The sequence below is a fragment of the Drosophila gunungcola genome, unplaced genomic scaffold (assembly GCF_025200985.1).
Source record: "Drosophila gunungcola strain Sukarami unplaced genomic scaffold, Dgunungcola_SK_2 000122F, whole genome shotgun sequence".
NCBI lineage: Eukaryota > Metazoa > Arthropoda > Insecta > Diptera > Drosophilidae > Drosophila > Drosophila gunungcola.
The window spans coordinates 204,708-228,004 of NW_026453283.1; the positions used below are offsets into that span (position 1 = coordinate 204,708).

The following is a 23,297-nucleotide window of genomic DNA, read 5'->3' on the forward strand; positions in this document are numbered from 1 at the left end:
TTTGCACACCTATGACGGAATCTTCCAAAATAAATGTTAATTAATTGTTGCATACCTTTATAGCTTCTTTCTTCTCACAAAATTCAGTAAAAACTTTAAAGCCATATTGGGCTGCATGTTTAGGCCAATTTCTTTTTATAGGAATAGGTGTATAGGTATTTACTTTATAAGGTCGGGGTCGGTTGGTGCCTATACGGTATACGCTCATAACATAAACAGACGTACACGGAGTGTAGGTCTGGTAGGACCCTCCGACTACTCCTCCACGTACTTAATTTCGGTGCGAATCGGTCGAGAGAGTCAGCAATCGAATCGGTATCGGAATCGGAATCGGAATCTGATTCGGAACCGGATTCGGATTCGTACGGATGGGACAGAATACTACCACCACCACTACGCTCCCTAGAGAGCTGAACTGAACTGGGCTGAGATGGCAAAACGTTGAGATGCTGCGAGGACAGGGCCGAGATGGCCGACGTGTTGGGATGACCGGGATTCGTTATTCGGGACTCGGAATTCGGAGCTCGGAGCTCGGAATTCCGAATTCGGAATTCGGAATCCGTAGTTCTCCGGTTGTGCGGCTGCGTCGACCCCGCAATGGCAATCGTTTTTCGCCTTTCGCCTGGCCTGCCCAAATCCTGCAGACGTGTTCGAGAGCTTTAGAACGTTGTTTGCAATTGCGGAAAGCGGTAGCGAGGCAAGAGACACGGTGAAAGTTTCAAACAGAAAAGAGTGCAAGATGCAGGAATAGCCGAGTTCGAGTCAGTGGAGCAATAGTTAATAGGAGAATAATCGGAATAATCGGAGTCGGCGCCCCAAAGATCCATCAAATAGTCGAGAAATAACACAATTATTACTGGCAGGGCAGAACAGAACTGAGCAGAACAGAGCAGAACAGAACAGAACAGAACAGAACAGAACAGAACAGAAGTTGTAGAAGTAAAAGTAAAAGCCTCGTTTTCCAAAAACAGCATCCACAACCAACCACACACTGTGAACGAACATTAAATGAAAAACGCCGAACGGGATGGCCAAAATGTGAAAATCCAATTCCAACTACAAATCCAACAAACAAATTACCCAGAATCAAATGATTGATATACACATACGTGTATGTAGCAGCAGCGCAAACCAAAAACAAAATCGGTTACAAAAACCAAACTCATTTTAATTAAATATGGAAAAAATAAATATAGAATAAAGATATATACATATATGCTGAAAGCAAGAGCGAAAGCGAGAGGAGAAAAGATCATAAAATACATATTTTATGAAATTTTTTTGCATATTTTTTTACTGTTTGGCCAAAAACTAAACTGAGTGTGTTCATAAAGCAGTACAATGTAAAATTAAACGGAAGGATACATTTAAACGCAAGGATAACAAATACATAACTAGTTTAAACGACTGTGACTGTGACTGTTTCAATGGATTCGAGTGAATTTTCTGTAATTCCGTAGGTAAGTCGAGCCCAGATAAGGCACATAATGATTTTTTTTTTTTATATTTTTTTTTTTTTTTTTTTTTTTTTGCAATTACGTACATGTGTACTACACTTGTATGTACAAATATTTCTTACATATAGACGCGTATACACGAGAAAAGTGTGGGCAGGCGAAAATGTTGCCCAGGTGATATGCAAAAGGGCAGATGAAAATGGAAAGAATAGTGGTGTATAAGGGCACTATTGCGAAGGGATATGTGTGTGATTTGGCCAAAAGTTATACCACAGCCCAGCATACTATTATTGCGAATATAGTGGCCCCAGCTCGACGACTCTTGAACGGAAACGAGGCGCGGCTGACTGCGCATGACCAATGAATAATAGCGATACAGAAATGCTTTTATATCCTATCCCACACTTTGTATTCCAATGCATATTCAGCATGCCTCTCTCTTTACATATCTCTGTCCCTCTCCCTCTCCCTCTCCCTCTCCCTCTCCCTCTCCCGCCCCCTATCTCTCTCGCATCCCTCTCTAATGCATTGGCACGCTGCGAAGAAGGAGTTCCAAAAACGATTTTTCGGATTACAATTTACTAATTCTCGGTGGAAGTTAAGTGTGTCACGATTTCTTAAAAAAACGTGTGTTTCTCTTGTGTCCTGTGGTGGGGCATATTTATCCACAATTACTCTGGATATCTGGGCATCCTGGGCATCCTGGGCATCCTGGGCATCCTGGGCATCCTGGGCATCCTGGGCATGCGTTGCCATTGACCCACCTACCCCAAGCTCTGCACGGTGAAAAATATCAACAATTTTCAGCCATCAGCATCAAAAACTTGTCAAAGAAATGCCGCCACCCCAAAATCCCCGTGTGTAACAATTTGTTGCTTTTACATAAAACTCGTTTGAAATTGAATTAAGAAAGAACGTGCATTTGTGAAAGCCTACTTTTATATGTGCTCAAGAGTGAAGTGTTTTAACTGACTAACTTTAAAAAAACGACTTGGTCATGTCTTTTTCAAAGCACATAAGGCAAAAACTAATTATTTGGACATTCGCCTTAAAATCAACAGTGTTTGAGATTTTACTTTAAGTGGCAACGCCCAACACTTGGCGATCTGGAACAGCTGACAGTTCCTGCTGTCAGATCGCGCTCTCTGTCACTCTCTCGTTAATGCAGATGCGGATATAAGGGGTTCTCCCGTATTGACTATACATATACAAATTATTTTATTAAAACAAAACAAAAAAAAAACAATTTACAAAAAATAAACCACACGACACTTTCCTATGGCAGAAATATGTCATAGTAATTCGATTTAAAACAAATTAAACTTATTTTTCTAAAAAAGCAAACTAAATTGAAAGTTTCTGGTTATTGGCTTTTAAACTGACCGACGGACAGATCTGGTAGCAGTTATATACATATACGCCCTAAGGTCGCAAATGCCAAAATTTTAAAATCCCCAGCTATCGAAAAGTCAATTTTTTTAGTCTTTATATAAATATTACTTTTTTTTAACATTAAAATATAGTCATTTATATAAAATACAAACATTCCGAATGGGTTTTATTTTCTGTTATCTGCATCCAAATGAAAATGTAAGTTGAAGAAAGTTTATTGCATACTTGTATTCCTTTTGCACATATAAACTACTGAAATATAGAACCATTTAAAAAATATAATGTGATTTTTTTAATAAAAGTCAAGGAAGCACATTTAACCTGGCCACTCAAGGAAGTCCAGTTTTGGTAAATGTTTATCTTAAGGATGAGTGTTACTTTTTTTTATTTTAAATAGCCTATAAATAACTATACGGAATCGGTATTTTCAAACACTACATTACATTCATTCCATCATTATTTAATATAGTTAATTATTTCCATTTTAAATCGTGAGCTTTTTGGCAAACTAAAAATTAATTTTGACCTCGATTTTTCAAAAGATGTTTTGTTTGTTTTACTAACTTCTGATCATAACTACAAAGGCAACACAAAATTTGTCTATGTTATTTCCAAAGTAAAGTAAGCCAATCAGAAAACGATATTAAATGTCTTTGCTTTACTAGGCTTAGTATTACACCGGTATTATCTTAAATTAAAAATCATCGGTATCGAATTATGACTTAGGCGTTCTTAATATATTTCTAATTATTCTTAAACCTGCTTTTTTTATTAGCTTATTGTCAATATAAAGCGTCTGTTAAAACTTATTATAATATACCTAAGTAATTGAAAATAATTTGCGCTTTCAGCTTTAATTTTAACTCGAGCCGTACAAACTTGAATGCTGCACTTGCAGCAGCTGCATCGTTTACAGATAGCTTACAGTATTTATTTGATTTCGTTTTAAATTTATATAATGATAAGGACTAGCAAATCTAGAATTTGGAATACAATTCCCAAGAAAAAACCATTTGATTTTAAGTCATACAATCGGTCCTAATGTAGCCGTTTGCTCTTGATTTTTTTCTGTGTACGTTTACGTCTTTCAACATTTGTTATTTGCTTAATGGGTACAACTTTTATGTTTTATGGAATCATCATTCTTAGCAATAAAAACTTTTCAACAATGAGTTGCACAACTTAAAAACGCTTACGTGCAAAAACATAGGATAGAGTTTTGAATTCTCAATTTGGTTTGAAAAAGGAAAAACCAAAATTTGTGTCGATTGACATATTTAAATACATATATGTTTTGCGATAGTGGACAAGTTGTTGGTATTTTTGTTATAAAATTGTGAAGACATAAGAAATTTTATTGGCCAACAGATTCATACACATGTGCATCCATCTCTGGCGAGCTGTCTAGTCGGAGGCTGCGCAGTCGCGAGAGAGCTGGCTCTCGCGTTCTTCTATTTCATCCCTTTATTTATTTATTTTCTGCCAGCCGCCGCTGTCTGGTGTCTGCCCAAGGTTTCTAACGCGGACGCCCTCGACACCAAGAAAATATCTGAAAGTAATTCAGAGTTTGAAAACAAAAGACTTAAAATCACGATTTTTCCAACTTAAAAAAAATCCGTAAAATTTAAATTCACCAACTCAGAGCTTGTTTTCTTTGTCAATGTCCCATGTTAAAAATAAAGCGATAACATTAATTTTTTGCACTTAGAGGGAGTATTTTTTAAGGTACAAATTGTTGTGGTGTATCTTAAATTTTGATAGCTTCGTCAAATTTTGTCGAGCCTGGCATCTTTAAATAAAAAGGTTTCATAAACAACGTTTTGAGTGCCATTTTCTGAATCATGGACACACATACACACTTTTGTCGATTTAGTTTTGTAAGCCAGTGCTATCTGGGTCTTGTTTATTTAATTGAAAGGTGGCTGTAAAATAAGGGATATGTATGAGCATTTCAGCCAACAGTTTCACCAAGTAAAACTAAATTGAAAGTTTAAGTAAACAATTTATATAAGATTTTGTCCCATCATTGTTTTCTAAAATCACGAAAACTCAACGAATCTAAGCGATTTACATATAATTTGCATGAGATAATTGATTTATATCAGCAAAATGTATTAAGGTTTATGAGTATTTTTGTTTTTATTATTCTTTTAGAATTATTATGTGATTACATTTGGATTTACAAAACATCTATTACAAACAAAACTACCAAATTAAAAACAACGAAACTATTTAACACTATTAGCTACGATTGGAAAAATATAAGATATATATAGACGTTAACATTGTACTTCAGCGACCAGAGTCTTTAGCCAATAAAAAACAAAACACAAATGCACATAAATATTGTTAACAAATACTCGAGAGAAAACAACGTATAGTACTTTCTTTTCCACTCTATTTACTCTACTTTATAGATTAAAAATGGGAACGATGTTTTCCTAAGAGTATTCTTTATTCTAAACCTGAATCTGAGATAAGAGTTTCTTACTCTTTTCCAGCACCCACAATATTGGAGTAAAAATAAAAAGATTCTTATGAGTTTATGGATTGTTATATTGAATATCTAATATACTTTTTTGAACTTACATGTTGGGGGAACTTGTTGATTAAGCCGCATTATATTATTATCAAATATTTTTGTTTATTGAAACAAATAATTCGGAAAATACTAGTGATTCACGATAGTTTCTTTGTACGAGCTTATAAAATCAAATCAAAAAGTGTGTTTACACTTATTTGTGTTTTTAATATTCTTAAAATATATTTTTAATATATATTGTCTAACTTTTTACTTAAATTTTTGAACAAACAGTTTTACACTTATTTGTTGATTGTGGATACAATATTTCTAAATATATTGCGTAAATATATTCTTCTCCTAATCAAACTTAGTCTTCCTTTTCTACTCAAAATGTCTGTTTTAACACGAGTTCGAGATTGTTTTTGATATTTTCTAAAAAGTAAACATAGGCCAATGTTTGGGGCTAGCACTGTCAGCTATCATCCCAGGTAAATTCATTGTAATTGCGCATGTAAAAGCGAATTATGAATGTAAACAAGCATACGGTCCCTTCGACCGCAAAAAACTGGGTTCTGTTCTGCTCATCAGTCTCTGCAAATCCATCCGCGTATACGATTGCGAAAATTCTATGGTCAAAAAATTCGGTTTCAGATCAAATAAAAATTGACAAGTGTTTTGAAGTCCGATAGATTTGTTTGAATCCAAACTCAAGATAGGTAATAAGTGCAAACTGATTGAATGATTGATTTGATGCAAGCTTGCAAAACCATTTTTGAAACTATACGCTGCGATTCGCTTTCTTACCGCCTAATGAATATTAATTATTTAATAGGATTTTTCTGCTAATTGAATCTTCTTTCTACAATTTCTCTGTCACCGCTAAATGTCTGTCCTTGCCTAATTAGCGCAAATTAAAATTGTCGGCTGTGGCCTCGGTGGCGCTCTTCACTGTCCGGTCCCCAACATTCACATTCACATTCACCTTAGTGCCCAAGTTGCTTTTCATTAGTTTCGGTTGAGCAATTCGCTAATGCACAGCTCTAAACAGATTTAACGCAAGCTTACCGCAAAAACTTCGAGAATCTCGCTTAAAACCAACTAAACTAAACTCCATTTCAAAGCCAAAAGCTAACAAAAAAGACCCCAGATTTGCTGCCACTGTGAGAAACCCGGGACTCAGATTGGAAAATGTTTCTTTGGCATATATAAAACCTCCTTGGTAATACAATGATATTTCTACGAAGTGGAAACAATAAAGTATTTCGAATTTATGGTACCCAGTACCAGGTGTAAGCATTCCAGGAATATGCAATATGCAAAATTCATTTGTATCTTATTCTCTGAGTAAAATTTGTTTTTATATAAATCACATCAAAAAACATTGAATCTTTGATTGAATTTCAAAATACAATTGCTTTAAAATAAGCTTTCGTGAGTGAAATGCGAACTTTTTATATAATCCGCCAACAAATTGAAACTAATAATAAATCCGCAGTCGACAAAAGCAGACTAAAATGCATTTAAACTACATTTGCAGTAAATTTTATTACCATTTTGTTGTACCTTCAGGATATTGGAAATATATTATCCATCAAGAACAGTTCAAAAAAGAACAAATCTATCTGGCGTAGAACAAAATGACATTACTGTTCAAATTACTAAATTAAGAAATGCAAATTTCAGAGTATTTCTCTTTTTTTTCGAAATTAAAAAACATTATATTATTATATATTATTGGAACAAGAGTGACCTAAAATATATTTATTTAGAATATTCACCTAATGCTAGATGTTACAAAATAACTTATAATAATAGCAATAACTTATTTTAAGGAAAGGCTGTTTTTGTTTATTATCCTGATCTCAGCTTACAAGCTATCATCTAATATAATTACATAATTTTTTGCAGCGCCAAAGGACATCGCGTGCTCAGAACTTACGGCGGATTTTGATGCATTTTAACCCTGCTGCGGTTGTTTTAAAAAAGCCGTTGTGGCACACGTTCCAAGGTGTGAATATTAGATTCGAATTTAATACAATTATCCTGCTAGCTTGTTTATTTTCCGAGCTTCCTTGAGTCGAATCGAGTGAGTTCGTGTGATGAATGCACAATCCCAGCCGAGTCTGAAAGCCATTAACACCCAAGCCTCAGGCGCACTGTAGCCCCAGTCGGTTATATCGCCACCAGTCGGTCAAGAAGGCCAAACCACTGCCACAGACAAACACACACACAGAAAACAGAAAAGCAGCTAAAAAGCAAAACAGTTGAACAACTGAACAGCAGCATAAAACCACATAAAACAACAGGGGAACTCAGCAAACCCCAAGGAAAAATTGTTTGGCTGTTGCGATGGATTAGTGATGCAAAACGGAGTACTGCAAATCAATTCAAGGCCTGCGGCTGCCACAGATAAATACAGATAAATACTGATAAACACACTACAGGATAGAAGTTAACTAACAACTAACAAACGGATATTTTTAAGCACCATAAAGTACCATATGAAGGCAGTTTTCTATAAATTATTACTGGAAGGAAGTAGGAGAGAAAACTAAGACTTTGAAGTGGGGCTGGATTCGACAACTTCACTTTTAATCACAACACTGCGGCCGCCGTCATGTGGATACAAATCGCCTATTTAATCCTCATCATTGCTCAGCTGTGCGCTTTTGTCACATCTGCAGGTGGTGAGTAGACTACTTTATAAATGACCTACTCCTTAAAGTCGTGACACTCCAACAATCGCAAATTGTTCGGGATACTGACGTTTTTTAATTCTCTTCTCACTTCCATGTATTGTGTAATATTCTATGTATATCTTTCATTCAGACGATATTTTTAGCTCAGCCCGGTTGACTTAGGCAAAAGAATATTTAACATTTTATACGCGTTCAATTTGATATTATAACCGAATTCCATTGCAACATATAGCGTTAAGAAGAGTATGAGACAAAATAATAACCACTTTTTATAGATATTTAGAGTCCTTGTAGCATCAGCACTTAAGCTAAAAAATAGTATGCTTTACTTTAGTTTTTATTAGGCTGGTTTTATTTTGGACGAGTGTGGAAGCTGTACGAATCACCATCCGAACAAGGGTATAAAATTGATTACTAAACTGTTATTAATGCGGCTTGCACCTTGGATATTGTAGGGTTTTAGAATTCCTACGCTTTACCGTAGCATACGAAATTCGGCAAAGCGTTTGGATTCTGAAACCCTATCAATCCATTATCTTTTTATTCGAAAATAAAACAAGCTAAAAGTTAAAAGGTTTTCTTTGTGAATACGAGGGCGGGTTAATAAGTCCGTGGCCAAAAATCAAGCATTTTCCCCCAGTACTCGTATAGCTAGGCAAATTAAACACTTTAAAAAGAGTTTTGATTTGTAACCAACCAATATTTGTTAACTCATATTTTAACGTATCCGAAAGCATCATCAAAATTGCTTAGTTCACTAGAAAATGTGTCTTGTGGATTACAATTAAAATAACTTAAAATTGTCTTCTTGCAGAAGCAGATTACACACTAGATGATTCATTTTGGAATGAAGAAAGTCCTGTTGGTGAGTATTAAATTCATAACAGTGTCCTATTCCTTCCACATAGACTTATATTTAACTTATAAATTCTTTAAGACATTTTAAGAGTACCCACAACTTTCCGAATTTCAATCCAGTTTTCAATACATTCAACTAAGTTTAAACAAATTTCATTTCTCAGTTGAACAACATTTAACGCTTTAATTTGTCTGTCTTTAATTTTAGGTGAGGTGGAACGTTTACTTAAAGAATACAGGCAAAATCAAGAGCTTGTCCGTCGAATCGGTGGTCATTATTACCAAATTATATACCCTGTACAGCTGCGCCATCACGAAAAGATGGGCATATCGACGCGTGAAGTCAGTCTCCCAAAGGTAAGAAATTGTCAAGAAATTATTGCAAACTATAGAATGAAACGTTGTATCCAATAATTAACTGATAATGGAACAGGGAAGAATTGCGTCAAAACCTTGAAACCTGTTTAAAAAGTTTTTTTTAATTTTGATTATAACTAAATTTTGCACATTTTACGTCTTGAATATTTTGCAGCCGGGACAAAGACCACGACCACACGACGACAGTGGATTTAACAGGGGAAGAACAAAGGTAAGTCCTATTGCCCCAGTGCTTTAAAGTAATATTTCGAAATACTTTAGGTAGCCTTTTGTCATTGCTTTAAGTTTTTTTCGTCCCATTTTTATGTTTTTCATCTGCAATAGAATTAATCTGCCAAATTTAACATAATTTTGTTGCATTCATTCCATTTTAAATTGCTATAAAAATATAACATTTCCAATTACGTATTTTTCATTAGGCACAGGTACTGAGTAATTATTAAGCCTACATTTTTGTTTCAACTTACAGAAACACTTCCATCGTACATCGCTGCTAATTAAAGCATTTAATCACAAATTCCGTTTGGACTTGGAGCTTAATTCGTAAGTTATTGTTAATTGATTGCGCGGACGATACAGTGATATTCTTGTACTTGTATTTTTCAGGCAACTTCTTTCTCCAAACATACAACAGAAACATTACCACGTGGGTGGATATCTTGTGGACGGAAACCGACATGTGAGTTAAGGTTTCAACATTTCAAGAGCTATACTAAGTAAACATGTCTCTCTAGAGAGTATTATGTTAAACTTTTTATGTATAAGAGTAATGCAAAAAATACGGAAAAATAAGCAAAAAGCATATATTTAAACGTTCTGTTGGTCTTTCTGAATATAAATTGAATTTGCTAAATGGAAATGACAATCATATTGTTTGGTTTAATACATTTCAAACTATAATAGTTTGGTATTCGAATCAGTCAAAATTCAGCTAACAGTGACCACAAGTTAAAATAAAAAGGCGTTGTTTTAGCGAAAATAAAAATGTCAAGAACATTTTTTTTGAAGTAATTTTTATTTTTGAGATTGTTTTATTTGTTCAAAAATAATTATTCTTTTTGAAGCACATTAAAAATATGAACATCAACAGATACTCATAATTTTTGAAATAAAACGTTGATTATTAACCATTTGGTCCTTCAACATTTCGACAGGATATCGAGCACTGTTACTACCATGGGACCGTGAAGGATTATCCTGGTGCCAGCGCTGCCTTTCACACCTGCAACGGAGTGAGTGGCGTCATCCACATTGGGAACGAGACATTTGTCATCCACCCCTTTTACGGCGGGGACCTATCGGTAAGAGCATGTAGTTGGCACGACACTCCAGTGAGTTACCGAATAGTTACTCGATTTGCGCACAGAAACATCCGCACGTCATCTTCGAGGCGCGCACAAAGGCCAACAAGGGATGCGCCAACTCGGGAAACTTGGACTCGTGGCGACTGTCGCGTCGCACCAAGCACTTGTCCGCCGGAGTGGCCGGAGTCGTTGAGGAGATCCTGCAGGGTGGTGTTGGACGCAATAAGCGGGACGTCAGGGAGGCCACCAAGTACATTGAGACGGCCATCATTGTGGACAAGGCCATGTTCGACAAGCGAAACGGCAGCACTCGAGCGGAGGTCATCCACGATGCCATACAGGTGGCCAACATAGCCGATCTGGTTAGTATTATTGCTAGCTGTCAAAGGCCTCCTTCAAAACTACATGACTTTACGCTTGTCTTTCAGTATTTTCGCACCCTCAATACCCGTGTGTCGGTTGTGTACATAGAGACCTGGGGAAAGAACCAGGCAGTTATCGATGGCAGCAAGGATATAAGCAAGGCCATATCCAACTTCAACGACTACACCTCGAGGAATCTGTTCCAAATTGAGCGAGACACAACGCAATTGCTCACGTAAGACTGAAGTCACATCCCTTTTTATATACTTGTAATAAACTGGGCAGATACACAGTTTTTTTGCCTAAATCGAAAAACTTGTGCAGTAAATTTACTTAAACAAAATGTTTTTTTTATTTGCATTGCATTGACAGTTTACTTAACCATAAGACTTGTCTCTTAAACAGTCACTGTGCATTTCTAATTCCCAACTGTTTCGTCCCAGACAATTTGAATTGGGTGAAAATTGATAAATATTATGTAATTTAGTACGTAACACTTACTGTCAATTACAGTAACGTTATGATCAATTCAACCAAGTACAGCATTTTAACTGTAGAACTGGTTAATTTTTCAAAGGAATCGCTTTTTGAGTGGAAAAAACCTTCTCCTGGCAATTGACAATAGCTAAAAAAAAAACTTACCCCATCGATGAGTTTTGCAACATTTTTCTTATTTTTAAATATACTATATTTTGCATTTACAGCGGTGAAACATTTGCGGGCGGGGAGGCCGGCATGGCCGTTCCCGAAACTGTTTGCACGCCCCGTGCTGTGGGCATCAGCGTGGATGTCAACGTGTACGAGCCACACCTACTGGCGGGAACAATGGCACACATGATTGGCCATAACATCGGCATGGGACACGACGACGGACGTAAGAATTATCCATTCATATGCCATATGCTATTGTTCACCAGCACAAAATCCCAATTTTTGCCGTAGGCGAGGAGTGCTTCTGCCGCGACTGGCATGGCTGCATCATGGCCCAGTCGATTGTGGGCCAGGAGAATGTGCAGCCCTACAAGTTTTCGGAGTGCAGCAAAAAAGATTACATTGACGCATTGCGGACTGGCCACGGATTGTGTCTGCTCAACAAACCGAATGAGGTGGGCACTTTCGTTACTTTCGTTACCCATTGAGTTTGAGCATAGACTCTCCTTTTTGAATTCCAATTATTATGTGACAAATGTGGTTTTCCCCGAAATAGATTGAGCTGCGCCGAAACTGCGGGAACAAGGTGGTTGAGGAGGATGAGGAGTGTGACTGTGGTACCTTCGAGGAGTGTGCTCTGGACCCCTGCTGCGATGGCATCACCTGCAAACTAAAATCAGAGGCGCAGTGTGCCAGTGGGGCATGTTGTGACCAATGCCGCGTAAGTTCTTCATTTGCCTCCACTCACATATATGCACATTCGTAATCGTGTTATATCACCCATTTGCAGCTGCGACCAAAGGACACGATTTGTCGTGACTCCAACAATGAGTGCGATCTTCCTGAATACTGTGACGGTGAAATTGGCCAATGTCCTTCCGATGTATATAAGAAAAACGGATCACCATGCGGACACACCAAGACTGGCATTTCCGGTCAGTAAGCTAACATTAGTGCGTACAGCAACGATTCGAAGTTTTGGCTGTCTTTTAGGTTACTGTTTTCAAGGATATTGTCCCACGCTGAGTTTGCAATGTGAGGCGATTTGGGGTTACGGCGGATCCGCTGCGGATCGTCAGTGCTATGAGCAATTCAATTCTAAGGGCTCTATCAACGGCCATTGTGGACGAGATGCCAATGAGCATTATATAAAGTGCGAACCCGAGTAAGTGCAAATATATATAGGAGCCCTTAGGTCGGGACGAAAATCTCATGGGATTGGGATTGAAATAAATATTTTTTTTCTTATTTTTTTTTTATTTATTTATTTTTTTTTTTCTTCCATTAATTGTTTTTTTTTTTTTTATTCTTTTCTTTCACTTTTTCAATTCTTCTTTTTTATTTTTTTTTTTTACAATTTTTTTCTTTTCTATGGTCTAAATTGAAACATCCTATATGTTTATATCCACAGGAACGTTCAGTGCGGTACCCTGCAGTGCAAGGATGGCGAACGGCAACCAGTTAACGATGGGATCGACCAGCTCTACTCACGAACGATCATCTCGATCAAGGGACAGGAATTCGAATGCAAGTGCGTAGCAAACAACCATAACCATCAGGCGATGCCGGACGAGTAAAGGTGATGTTCGGACCGAAATAGTCTCACAACCGTTTGAGTATTCACAGGGCGACCAGCGGGCAGGTGGGTTCCAACAGCTACCCAGAGCACGGCCTTGTCAAGGACGGAACTCCGTGCGGCGATAATTTGGTTTGCCTGAACCAAACGTGTGTCAGTTTGTTCCCCCACGTCGATCAGACCAAGTGCCCGGCAAACACACAGGGCCAAGAGTGCTCAGAACATGGTGTAAGTTCATAAATTGTGCCATCCTTCTACCGTAAACATGTAGAACTCTTGGGCATGCACATCCATACATCCGTATAACCGTATATCCGTATATCCGAATATCCGTATATCCGTATATCCGTACATTCGTACAATCGAACACGAACGAAAGCCATTACCACGACCACACTCTGCATATTGCTATTGCAGGTCTGCACTAACTCAAACCGCTGTTTCTGCGACATGGGATGGGGCGGCAATGACTGCAGCTCTGTTGTTCTGCTCACCACGGCACTGCCAACCGAAGCACTGCCCACCCCGGAAAACACCATCAAGATGGAAAAGAAAGAAACCCCATATGGTAAGAAATAGTGTCTATGGCGTCGGGTTCCACGATGCTTGTATCTTACCTTGCGCCAGCTGGAAGAGACTAAAAGAACAAATGAACTAAGCTAAATCAATTGAATGATATCCATATCCGTATCGAATGGAATTTAACTGAACTGAACTGAACTGAACTGAATTGAACTGGTCTGATGAAATTCAAACTATTATATCCTAAGTACTTTCGTAAATGCTAGAGCGCTGCTTGAATTAAAAATAAAACAAATTGAATATTCTTTTTTAATTGGATATACAGTTGGTCTTAAACTATTTATAGAATCCGCACTGAGTCTAATGATTAACTTAACATTATAAAAACCCGATTCCCATTATAAAAAACACAAAGCACTAAATAAATTCAAGCAGGGCTCCATTGAATACCAATAAGTGTTGTTAAACGAGGTCAGTTTTGCCTGGTTTAATGACGTCGGCAGCTCACAATTGAATAATTGGGTACAATCTTATGCAATTTAGCTTTGCTACTTGTATGACAATGGTAGTCAGGTAATTTTTCATTTTGACAGCTTACACAATTTATCAGTGGCCCTTTACAACATGTAATACTCTTGTACATTGCAATCCCAATTTATAAATTGATCATTTAAATGAGTTCTTCCTTTATTTTTGTACAAATAAATTATATTAAAAGGGAATAACATTTGCGCAAGCTATGTTTTTCTTTCTCTTTTTTCTTAAACATATGTTTTTTTCTCTTTTTTTCTTAAACATATGTTTTTTTTCCTGGCGTTTGAAGCATTGTAAATTCATTGCAATGGAAGCTATCTTTGGAAAACTTAGTTTTTTTACCCTCGCAGCACAAAGAATAAAACATTTTTTTAGACAGTTTCCTTGTCAGCTTTTTGGTACCCATAAATATGTATCCAAAATAAATAACTAAAAATATCTTTCTAAAATTGAAAGAAAAGAATCAAACCGGTAAGAGATTAACCCAATATCTCTATTTTTTGGAAGATCGCTACCAAGAAAGCTTCAGAATATAATTGTCTGATTTAATCTGCGTCTACAAAAAACAAATTAGAACTTTCAAATGTTGTACGCGAACAGAAGGAAAATCAAATATATTTTCTATTATTTATTTTTCGAGCATGTTATAATGTAATTTAAAGCCGCATTACGACAAACTGGCGCATATATATTTATATACTTTGATTAAAAATAAATCGCAACCACCATTTGCAGGCACCTCTGACCAAAATAGGATCAGCACATTAACCATGGTCATCATTTTAACAGTTATCGTCAAATGTGTCTTCATTAGTTTTGCAACACTGGCCGTTTGCTACAGGTAGAGTACCCAGCAAGTCAAGCTCCTCCTCTTATGAATTTAGCAACACTACCATCACTACACATAAGTATACAAGTACATTTTAATATGGTCAATGTCTATTTTTTTGTCAATCAATTAAACAGGATACATTTCAATTCAGTCTAAAGCGTACTTTCTGTTTCACTTAAATATCTCTGAAAGTGATAGCTCTATAAACTCCATTTTCCAGAGTAGATAATCGGTTTCAATCAAAACAAAGTTAATTACGTTTTAAAATTAGATTTTAGACAAAAGTAGAAATTTGTTGGAAAAATTGAGTTAAGGTAACAGAACGGATGAGTGATAGTCACTTGAATTGAGTTATAAATAATGAACTATAAAATTAAATATTAAATTAGAGGCAACAGTACGGATGAGTGATATTCAATTGAACTGTGTGATACTCATACGTACTGTTGCCTCTAATCAACAGGCCTCTTTGCCCATAAGCCAAATGAAGTTATTTTGATTGGCCTATTCAGGAAAATATACTTTTTATAGCTGCTATTTTCATTTAAAGAGATCTTGAAACTTTTGTATAATTAAAGAAGTGACGCTTAGGAATAAAGGCCTGTTCCTCTTATAATGCACACTTTTTTCAAGTGTCCTCATACTGACTGTCAATTAAAGCTTCGATAAGGTGGCCATTTAATGCTTCCATTTGCTATATAACATATGCTCTACGCAATACCGCCTAGATTGAAAGGGATAATTATTTCAAGTGTTCTATTTTTACATGGAGAAAAATTTGGAACAGGCCATAGTACATAGTTTCAATAAGGATACTCCCTCTTCAAAAGAATCGCTCTTTTTTCAATCTTAATACTTGTATATATCTTTGCCACATCCTATCTTCATTATGAAGTGCAAACACATATATTTAAAAATATATAATTGTGTCTGAACTCATACCTACATTTACATTCTCGCATTAAGCATTTTACTGTTTGACTGCTCTTTGGACTTCATCGCTGTGTGTAAAATATTCGTAGTGCTTTTATAAGTTTCAAAATTGTATTTGTGCTTGTAATTTGTCGTCGTAATCCACAAAATGTACTGTCGATATTTTTGTGTATAATTTGGATTTTTAATAGAATTCTATTATTATTTTCTATATAATTTCTAACAATATGCATATAAAACGGATTCAGAAACAACAAAAAAAAAACAGCAAAAAAATCGAAATAAATTGAAAAAAAATGTATTATTTACGAATTTACTTAAAAATATAGATAAAAATAAAAAAAAATAATTAGGTCATATTTTTTAAGTTGTTATTATTACTCACTCCGCCCGTAGGCAAACTCATCAGAACACATTAAACAGCCATCATTTATCGACATACAAACAGAATGCGCCGACTTTTTATGAGAGTGTGAGATCTATATAGTAATCTTCAATATTTGAACACCAAAAAAAAAAACAAAAATTTAAAAAAACAAAAATGAATTTCCTGGGATTTTTCTGCTTTTAGAATGAATGTATGTTTGGCTAATGAATGTGTTTAATAAAAATAAAATAACTGTCCTTTTTTTGGGGTTAATAAATATTCGAAAATATCGCTTATATGCCGAAGGGTACATTTTTGTATTCAATAAAATCGACCCTTTATTCATATTATTTTTCGATTGAAATAGGTTCATCGAAATCTTAACCCATGGGTTCGATTAACTGCATTTTTCGGAGCTGTGTGATGTAGGCAAAACTATCTGACACCAAAACCTTTAAACCTCAAATTCAATAGAATTTATACTTCTATACAAATAAAAAAAACTGCTAATTTATTAAAAACATACTTTTTTTACACGAGCCAGTTAAATTTTTAAAAATATATTACACTTAATGAAAGTCCTTAAACTTAGATCATTATTCTAATAACAAAAAAATGCAATGTTCTTGTAGATAGAAATATTTGAAATATGTAAATATTTGAGTTGTAGTGTAGCTATTATGTTGGGTATAGATTTAAAAAATTCTTAAAGCTCCGAGGGTACAACAACTAAAGTCTGCCGAAGTTAGCATCTTTTATTGATAATGTGATAATGAATGTGATAATAATAGGCGTTGCTTTTTCCAATGCTAATAAAATATTCAATGCATTACTAAAAATTGTAGTAACCAAATAGGTAGCTTATAAGCTTTTTAAAGTTTCTTAAAAGTTAGGCCGGCTGAAAAAAATACATTTTTGTTTTGGAGAAAACCCTTCTATATATTTTTATATACTATTTTTCCATATGTAAGAATTATATTCTGGAATAGTTTTTGATATTTTCTATTTCAAGTCAGTCAAAATAATTGGTGCTCGTAAATGTCCAATTTATGTTTAAAATTATAGATACATTAAGTACAGTTTACACTTTCATCTACGCTAGCCAATTTAAGATCTTATAGCTAACACTTGGATTCGGCTCTTTTAAAATGTGGGTTTGGGTTAATATCGAAAGCTCCCCATTAGTGGTAATTGCACAAATAAGATTACCATTGTCATAGAAAAGCAAAAAAAAGAAAAACTTAAATTTAAGCAATTGTGAGAATCATTTTTCTGTTTTTTTGCCAATTCGAAATCGATTTGGCATTTCTCAATGAGAACACATACTACCATGTATGCATGTTGTCGTTGTTATAAGTTTATTTTTTATGTATTAATATTAGTTAAGAGAAAATAATTGAAAAATATAAATCAGTAAAAATCAAAAAGATCCCTTAAAACATGTGTGAGATGCCTATTATATCATATTTCCCCCAATGCAACAAAACTTTGTATTTCCTTGTTTTTTCGGCTGACTCACAACCCAACTGCAATAATGAAATGAATAACTACGAAATATCGTCTTCGAAAAATTCGTTAACCACCTGGCGTATCGCTACGTAACCGTAACCCAAACAAAAATATCATGCAATATAATGAAATGAAATGCAAATGAAACCCAAATGTATTACTCCACTATACGAACACTCGAACAAACTGCACTCCACTCCACTCCACTCTACAAATATAAAATACATATGGGCACATGAAAATGAAAACGAAAATGAAAATGAAAAACTTGGCTAAAAATGTCTCGTATAGAGAACTACCACGGCTCAAATACAGTGTTCCTAGTCGGTGTTCTAATGTCAGTTGTAGGGTTCGTTTTTATAACATTCACCTTGATGGCATTGTGCTACAGGTCAGTTGTAGTACATAGAAACTTCTCCCTGTGTCTAAGGTTAGTTGAAAAGAAGTAATGAAAAAGCCAGCTTTAAATACAAATACAAATTACAACCACAAAAAGAACAAGCAAAAAAGTAACATAAAAGTATTTTTAAAACTTAAAAAACACTTGCAAATGCAAATATGAAAAAACTTTAGTAAATTTGTTTATTTTGTTTCGCATTTTGATAAATTTGTCTGTGTCGTTGCATTAAAACCATTGTCATTGTTCGTTTTTGTTAAGCTTCATGTAAAAAAAAAACACCCAAGCGTACTTACTTCTTCAATGTAATAATTAAAATCTTTAAGCAGTATCGTATGCAGGATTATGTAAAATATTCTATTTATTGTCTTTTAAATTATTTTTTTCGGTTTATTCTGGCCTAATTCGATATTAGTCTGCGTACGCAACTGCTTACTCACAATTGCACATCTGTATACATTTTATTATATTTATAATTCGTACACTCATAAAAATATTTTTCTAAATTTTAGAAATATCGCCTTTAACTTGTGGCATCAAAGTCTGTCGTTTGTAATTGAATTTAGATATCATTTTTTAAACAGTAATTTAACAGAAAAAAACTTTTTCAATTCAGTGGAAAACAAAAATAGTTTTTTTAGGCGATTGCAATAATAACTTTTTAAGATTTTAAAGATCGTATTTAAAAATAAGAAAACTTTTTATTAATTTAACTGACATGGCACTTTTATTAGAAAGTCGCCTTTTAATGTAGGAGAATAATTTAAACCAATAAAATATTTTTTTTATTTCATTGTCATTTCTTTTTTAAATAACGGCCTAGGAAATTAAAAAAATATATATTCCATTACGCGTCCTAACGTAAATTTCATGGCTTTTACTAATAATAATTAATTTTATTTATATTGAGAAACAAGGTTTCTGTTTTAAGAAAGAAATGACTTTAGAAATATAAAACAATTTGATTGAATTTTACAGAAGTTACAGGTACTACAATCTTACACTTTTGGTACGCTTTTGATAAAGTTGCATTTTCACTGATAATATGTAGTAAAGGTCGACAAAAGTAATCTTTTTTAAATAACCCACATTTTTTTAAAAATGTACAGAAAAAATGATTTGTTGAAAGCAAATATATAAATACGTATTATCATTGAAAAAACAAGGAAGAACGTTATAATCGAGTTCCGCGACTGGAAATGCCCACTAGTCACTGTCCTGTTTCAAAGAGTTTCAAAAGCTAGCGTTATTTAATAACTCAGCCCATTAATAGTCACTTAAAAAAAAATTAAGGAACAAAGGTCAGCAAAATTTGATCAAAATATGTGTATGCAGTTCACGAGTTCTCGAAGTCCATAATCAATTTTTTGTTTGACTTGGGGAAGCTGCTCACTATGAAATGTTACCAAAAAAACCCATAGTTGGGTATAAAAAACGACTTAGGATCGCGGTATCTCTTCTAGTTATGCAAGTTCGACTTATGGAGACAAAATGGTATGAAATATAGTCGCTAAACGGTTTTGCCACTCACATTGGATCAAGTTATTGAAGTTCGACTGTTCTTCTTAGAAAAGCTTTATATAATATGTATATTTTTCCCTGCTCTCACTTTCTCATTACCTGCAAATCCCTTTGTGCTACATTCACTTGATCTTCGAATTTTTCTGCAAACTTTTCGGTAGCTCCATTTGCATTCCATGTTATGCAATAAACAATGAGCAAATGGAGTAGCTATGAAAGAGGTTTTTTGATAAATCCTGAAGATCAACGATTGGCTACTTCATGAAATAATTGTATATCTAAGCCCGTAAGATGCAACGTGATTGAACGGCTAATACCTTCCAATAAATTGTCTTGACAATCCAACCAAAAAATATTAACTTTTAATTTAGTTTTTTTTTTTGTCGGAAAAGAAAGATTAGATACATTAACAAATTTAGTAGTTCTACTATTTCATATTTTTAGTGAACATATTCCATTACTTATATACTTTAGTTAGTCACTGATTCTGGCCTTAAATCTTATAGTTTTTGAGTCAAAGCACACAATTTGAGAGCGGCTATACAAAGGATTGCCATTTGTGTATGTTATCGTTGTCGTGAGGACGGCGGTGAACTCGTTGACGTTTTTCATTACTACTTTTGTTCAGTTTAGTCTGTCCAGCACTATAATCTCATGCCAAACTATATCCATAAATATGTATAACCAACCAACCAACCAACCAACCAACCAACCAACCAAACAACTAACCAATCAACCAATCAACAAGAAAAATAATGCTGTACCGTTTCTACCACCACCCATTATAAAAACATATACCCGCCGTATGAAGCACAGGGCATAATGACCTCTATACATTCCATCAGCCCCCATCGAACCAAACTATGTGAAAGTGTATTCGTATAGCCCATAGCCCCGCTAACTTGCAGCCCAAAGCCAAGAGTAGAGATATGCCATGCGGGGTGCATCCGACAGATATATCTTTATCTTTTTTTTGCCTGCCTCCAGTCCAGGCGAAAGCCTGCGATCCAGGGCGATCGATCAGATCAATATTTTGATTTCATTTTGCGCTTAGGGCCCAACATAGATGAAACTGACTTTGAGCTATGGTGGTGCTTTCTGCAGAGTAAGCCTGCTGCGTTCCGAAAAAAGCCGTCTTTATGAATGCGAATGCGAATACGAATACAATGTACACACATAAAGCATTTATGTTTGTTTGTGTAATATGGTATGAACATTGGGATCAATAAAACAAGCACCGATACAGATACAGATACAAAAACGGACACGTTTACAGAAACAGATACAGATACAGATACAGAACATCTTAAAATGGAACAACACACGAACAGTAACAAGAACAGATACAGATTGTAGTACAGATACAGATACAGATACAGATACAGATACAATATGCAAACCGAATACACTTATATTACTACTATTACTACTGTCAAAAAATCTTAAAAAAAATGGCAAACACTCAAAGTACAAAATAACGTAATAGGAAAACCAATGCTACCGATCATTCCCGGTTAAACATTTCGACATAAAAACTTTTCGTGCATGCACAAACATCCGCTAAGAATGTACGTTTTACACTTTAAAACGGAGTTTGTTAACAACCTTTTGGTGGCTTTTCAATACTTTAACGAATTTATCAAATTTCAATTTAAATTCATTTTGTTTTAAAATCCAAATTATTACCGCTAACGGTGCAATCGCAATTTAAGAATTTGCAAAACATTCGTGGACATTATTACAAGTTTAAGATGCACTACGCCTAGTTGCATGTTTCTTACATTTTATTTCTCGGGGCTAGTTTCTTATTCCTTCTTGGTTACGCATGTGAATTAAAAAAAAAAAATTGTTTATTTTTAAATTTTTGAATATTTCCTTGAGTTCACATCGAAAAAAAAATTGAATTATTTAATTATAGTTTTGTATTATATTCTTTAAAAATTGTGCCAATTTTTTCAAAATTTGTGTATATAATCTTTGCATATTCTTATGTCTAATTTCTTTATTTATATAGTTGAATGGCTTTTGAAACTTTAAGAAAGAAAGAATATCAAAGAATATACACCCTTGCATTCAAAATTATATTTACTAGTCCGATTTTTTTATTGCGGAGAAAATTGTATTCATTTTATAGGTCTGTCCGTTTATACATATGTGTTTGGTACAGCAAATGCATTTAAATTTCCTTTATGTACTAAGAATGCGAATTCAATAATATAATTTTAAATATTTATGATTGCAAAGGTATATGAATACCTCGGCTTGCCGACGTGAATTAGCTTTTTTCATTCTTTGTATGGCTTCAAACATATGCATGAATAAGTGTAAATATATTTTGAAAGACCAGGCATTTAACTGTGTGTTCATTTTTACAAACAATTATACAATTCATAACAAAATCTTATATTCAACCCAAAATGTTTATTCAAAATCTATGAGCATTTGATTAATTAAGACTCTCATTGCAACATTTCGTTTCCAAACAACAATCAACAACAACATCAATATAATGATCCAACAAAACAAAATCAACAAAAACCAAATTAAACCTATTCAAATCGGTATTTACTAATTTAAAAACGATCCTGATAAAACCTCTACAATCAATACATATTTCAACGGACCCTTTTATACACACGCATGCACGTGCAATTGCATTATTTAAACAAAAAATGTATTTAATATTTAATAAAACCGAACCGGGTGCATGCGTGTGTATGGGTTGACGTTTCTACCTCATACTCTTCAAATAAACCATAAACATTGTTTATTTATTCACTAACCGAACCAAACCGAACCAAAACCAAAACCACAACCAAACCAAACCTAAAAACATATACAAACCTACGATCTATCCATCAACCACGCCTCCTGCCCCATAATTACAAAACTCTTTGACGTGAAATTGATTTTGCTGCATAATCAAATAAAATAAATACGATAACTGACTTCATATATCTGTAAAACACGCATAACTTTACGCTTTAAATTATTACACATACTATATACATTGGAGTGTATGCAAAATCTATAATATATATAACGCATATAAATGAATAAACAACTACAACAACAACAACAATGTGGGTACCGCCGATGGCCACATATATAGGCGCAAGACAACAACGCTAAAATACGATCCGCCCTACTCGAAGAAACCTATTGCAAAAAGTTACGGTGGAGCGACGACGGCGCCCAATCATCATTCCGTTGAAGAAGTCTCCTTGGATGGATCCAGCAAGTTAGTCTATGCCAATCAGACTGGCTTCAGGTGCGTATAAGCCCTAGGAATCGGACAAGAGCGTACCGTAGACGATGCATCAGCAGGTCAAAGTGAACTATTTAGTAACATTCCACATATGTGTTCAAATACAAAACGGAATATTTAAACTGTTTAGACCATTTTCAATTGTCCCCTGTAATCGAGAACTTCCTACTACAGCTGATGCATCGTTTATCGCTTGGCTACGCTGTTGGTAG

General features: G+C 34.8%; 1 protein-coding gene across 12 annotated transcripts; it reads left to right on the forward strand.

The window, feature by feature from the left end:
* The first annotated feature begins 618 nt into the window (after positions 1-618).
* Positions 619-23,250, forward strand: LOC128265424 (zinc metalloproteinase-disintegrin-like batroxstatin-2). Of its 12 annotated transcripts, none has more exons than XM_053001418.1 (20): positions 619-1,460; positions 7,282-8,060; positions 8,887-8,937; positions 9,139-9,287; positions 9,463-9,519; positions 9,778-9,851; positions 9,915-9,987; positions 10,463-10,609; positions 10,675-10,974; positions 11,041-11,210; positions 11,680-11,849; positions 11,918-12,081; positions 12,183-12,347; positions 12,417-12,561; positions 12,620-12,791; positions 13,038-13,157; positions 13,244-13,430; positions 13,620-13,770; positions 18,191-18,329; positions 22,930-23,250. In XM_053001418.1, exons 2-20 carry the CDS (start codon positions 7,991-7,993, stop codon positions 23,096-23,098), a joined length of 2,673 nt encoding a protein of 890 aa, XP_052857378.1. In that variant the 5' UTR covers positions 619-1,460; positions 7,282-7,990; the 3' UTR covers positions 23,099-23,250. The 12 variants fall into 12 exon arrangements, with proteins under 12 accessions (XP_052857378.1, XP_052857383.1, XP_052857382.1 ...); XM_053001423.1 differs by having other exon boundaries at positions 18,191-18,290; XM_053001422.1 differs by lacking the exon at positions 18,191-18,329 and adding an exon at positions 14,994-15,099 and having other exon boundaries at positions 620-1,460; positions 22,930-23,249.
* Positions 23,251-23,297: the final 47 nt, after the last annotated feature.

Excerpts from the sequence above, each read along its gene's own strand:
- LOC128265424 (XM_053001418.1), top strand. The coding sequence starts at position 7,991 with ATGTGGATACAAATCGCCTATTTAATCCTCATCATTGCTCAGCTGTGC. Across the intron at positions 11,211-11,679 it reads GACACAACGCAATTGCTCAC|CGGTGAAACATTTGCGGGCG; the intron begins GTAAGACTGAAG and ends TTGCATTTACAG. Across the intron at positions 13,431-13,619 it reads AAGAGTGCTCAGAACATGGT|GTCTGCACTAACTCAAACCG; the intron begins GTAAGTTCATAA and ends TTGCTATTGCAG.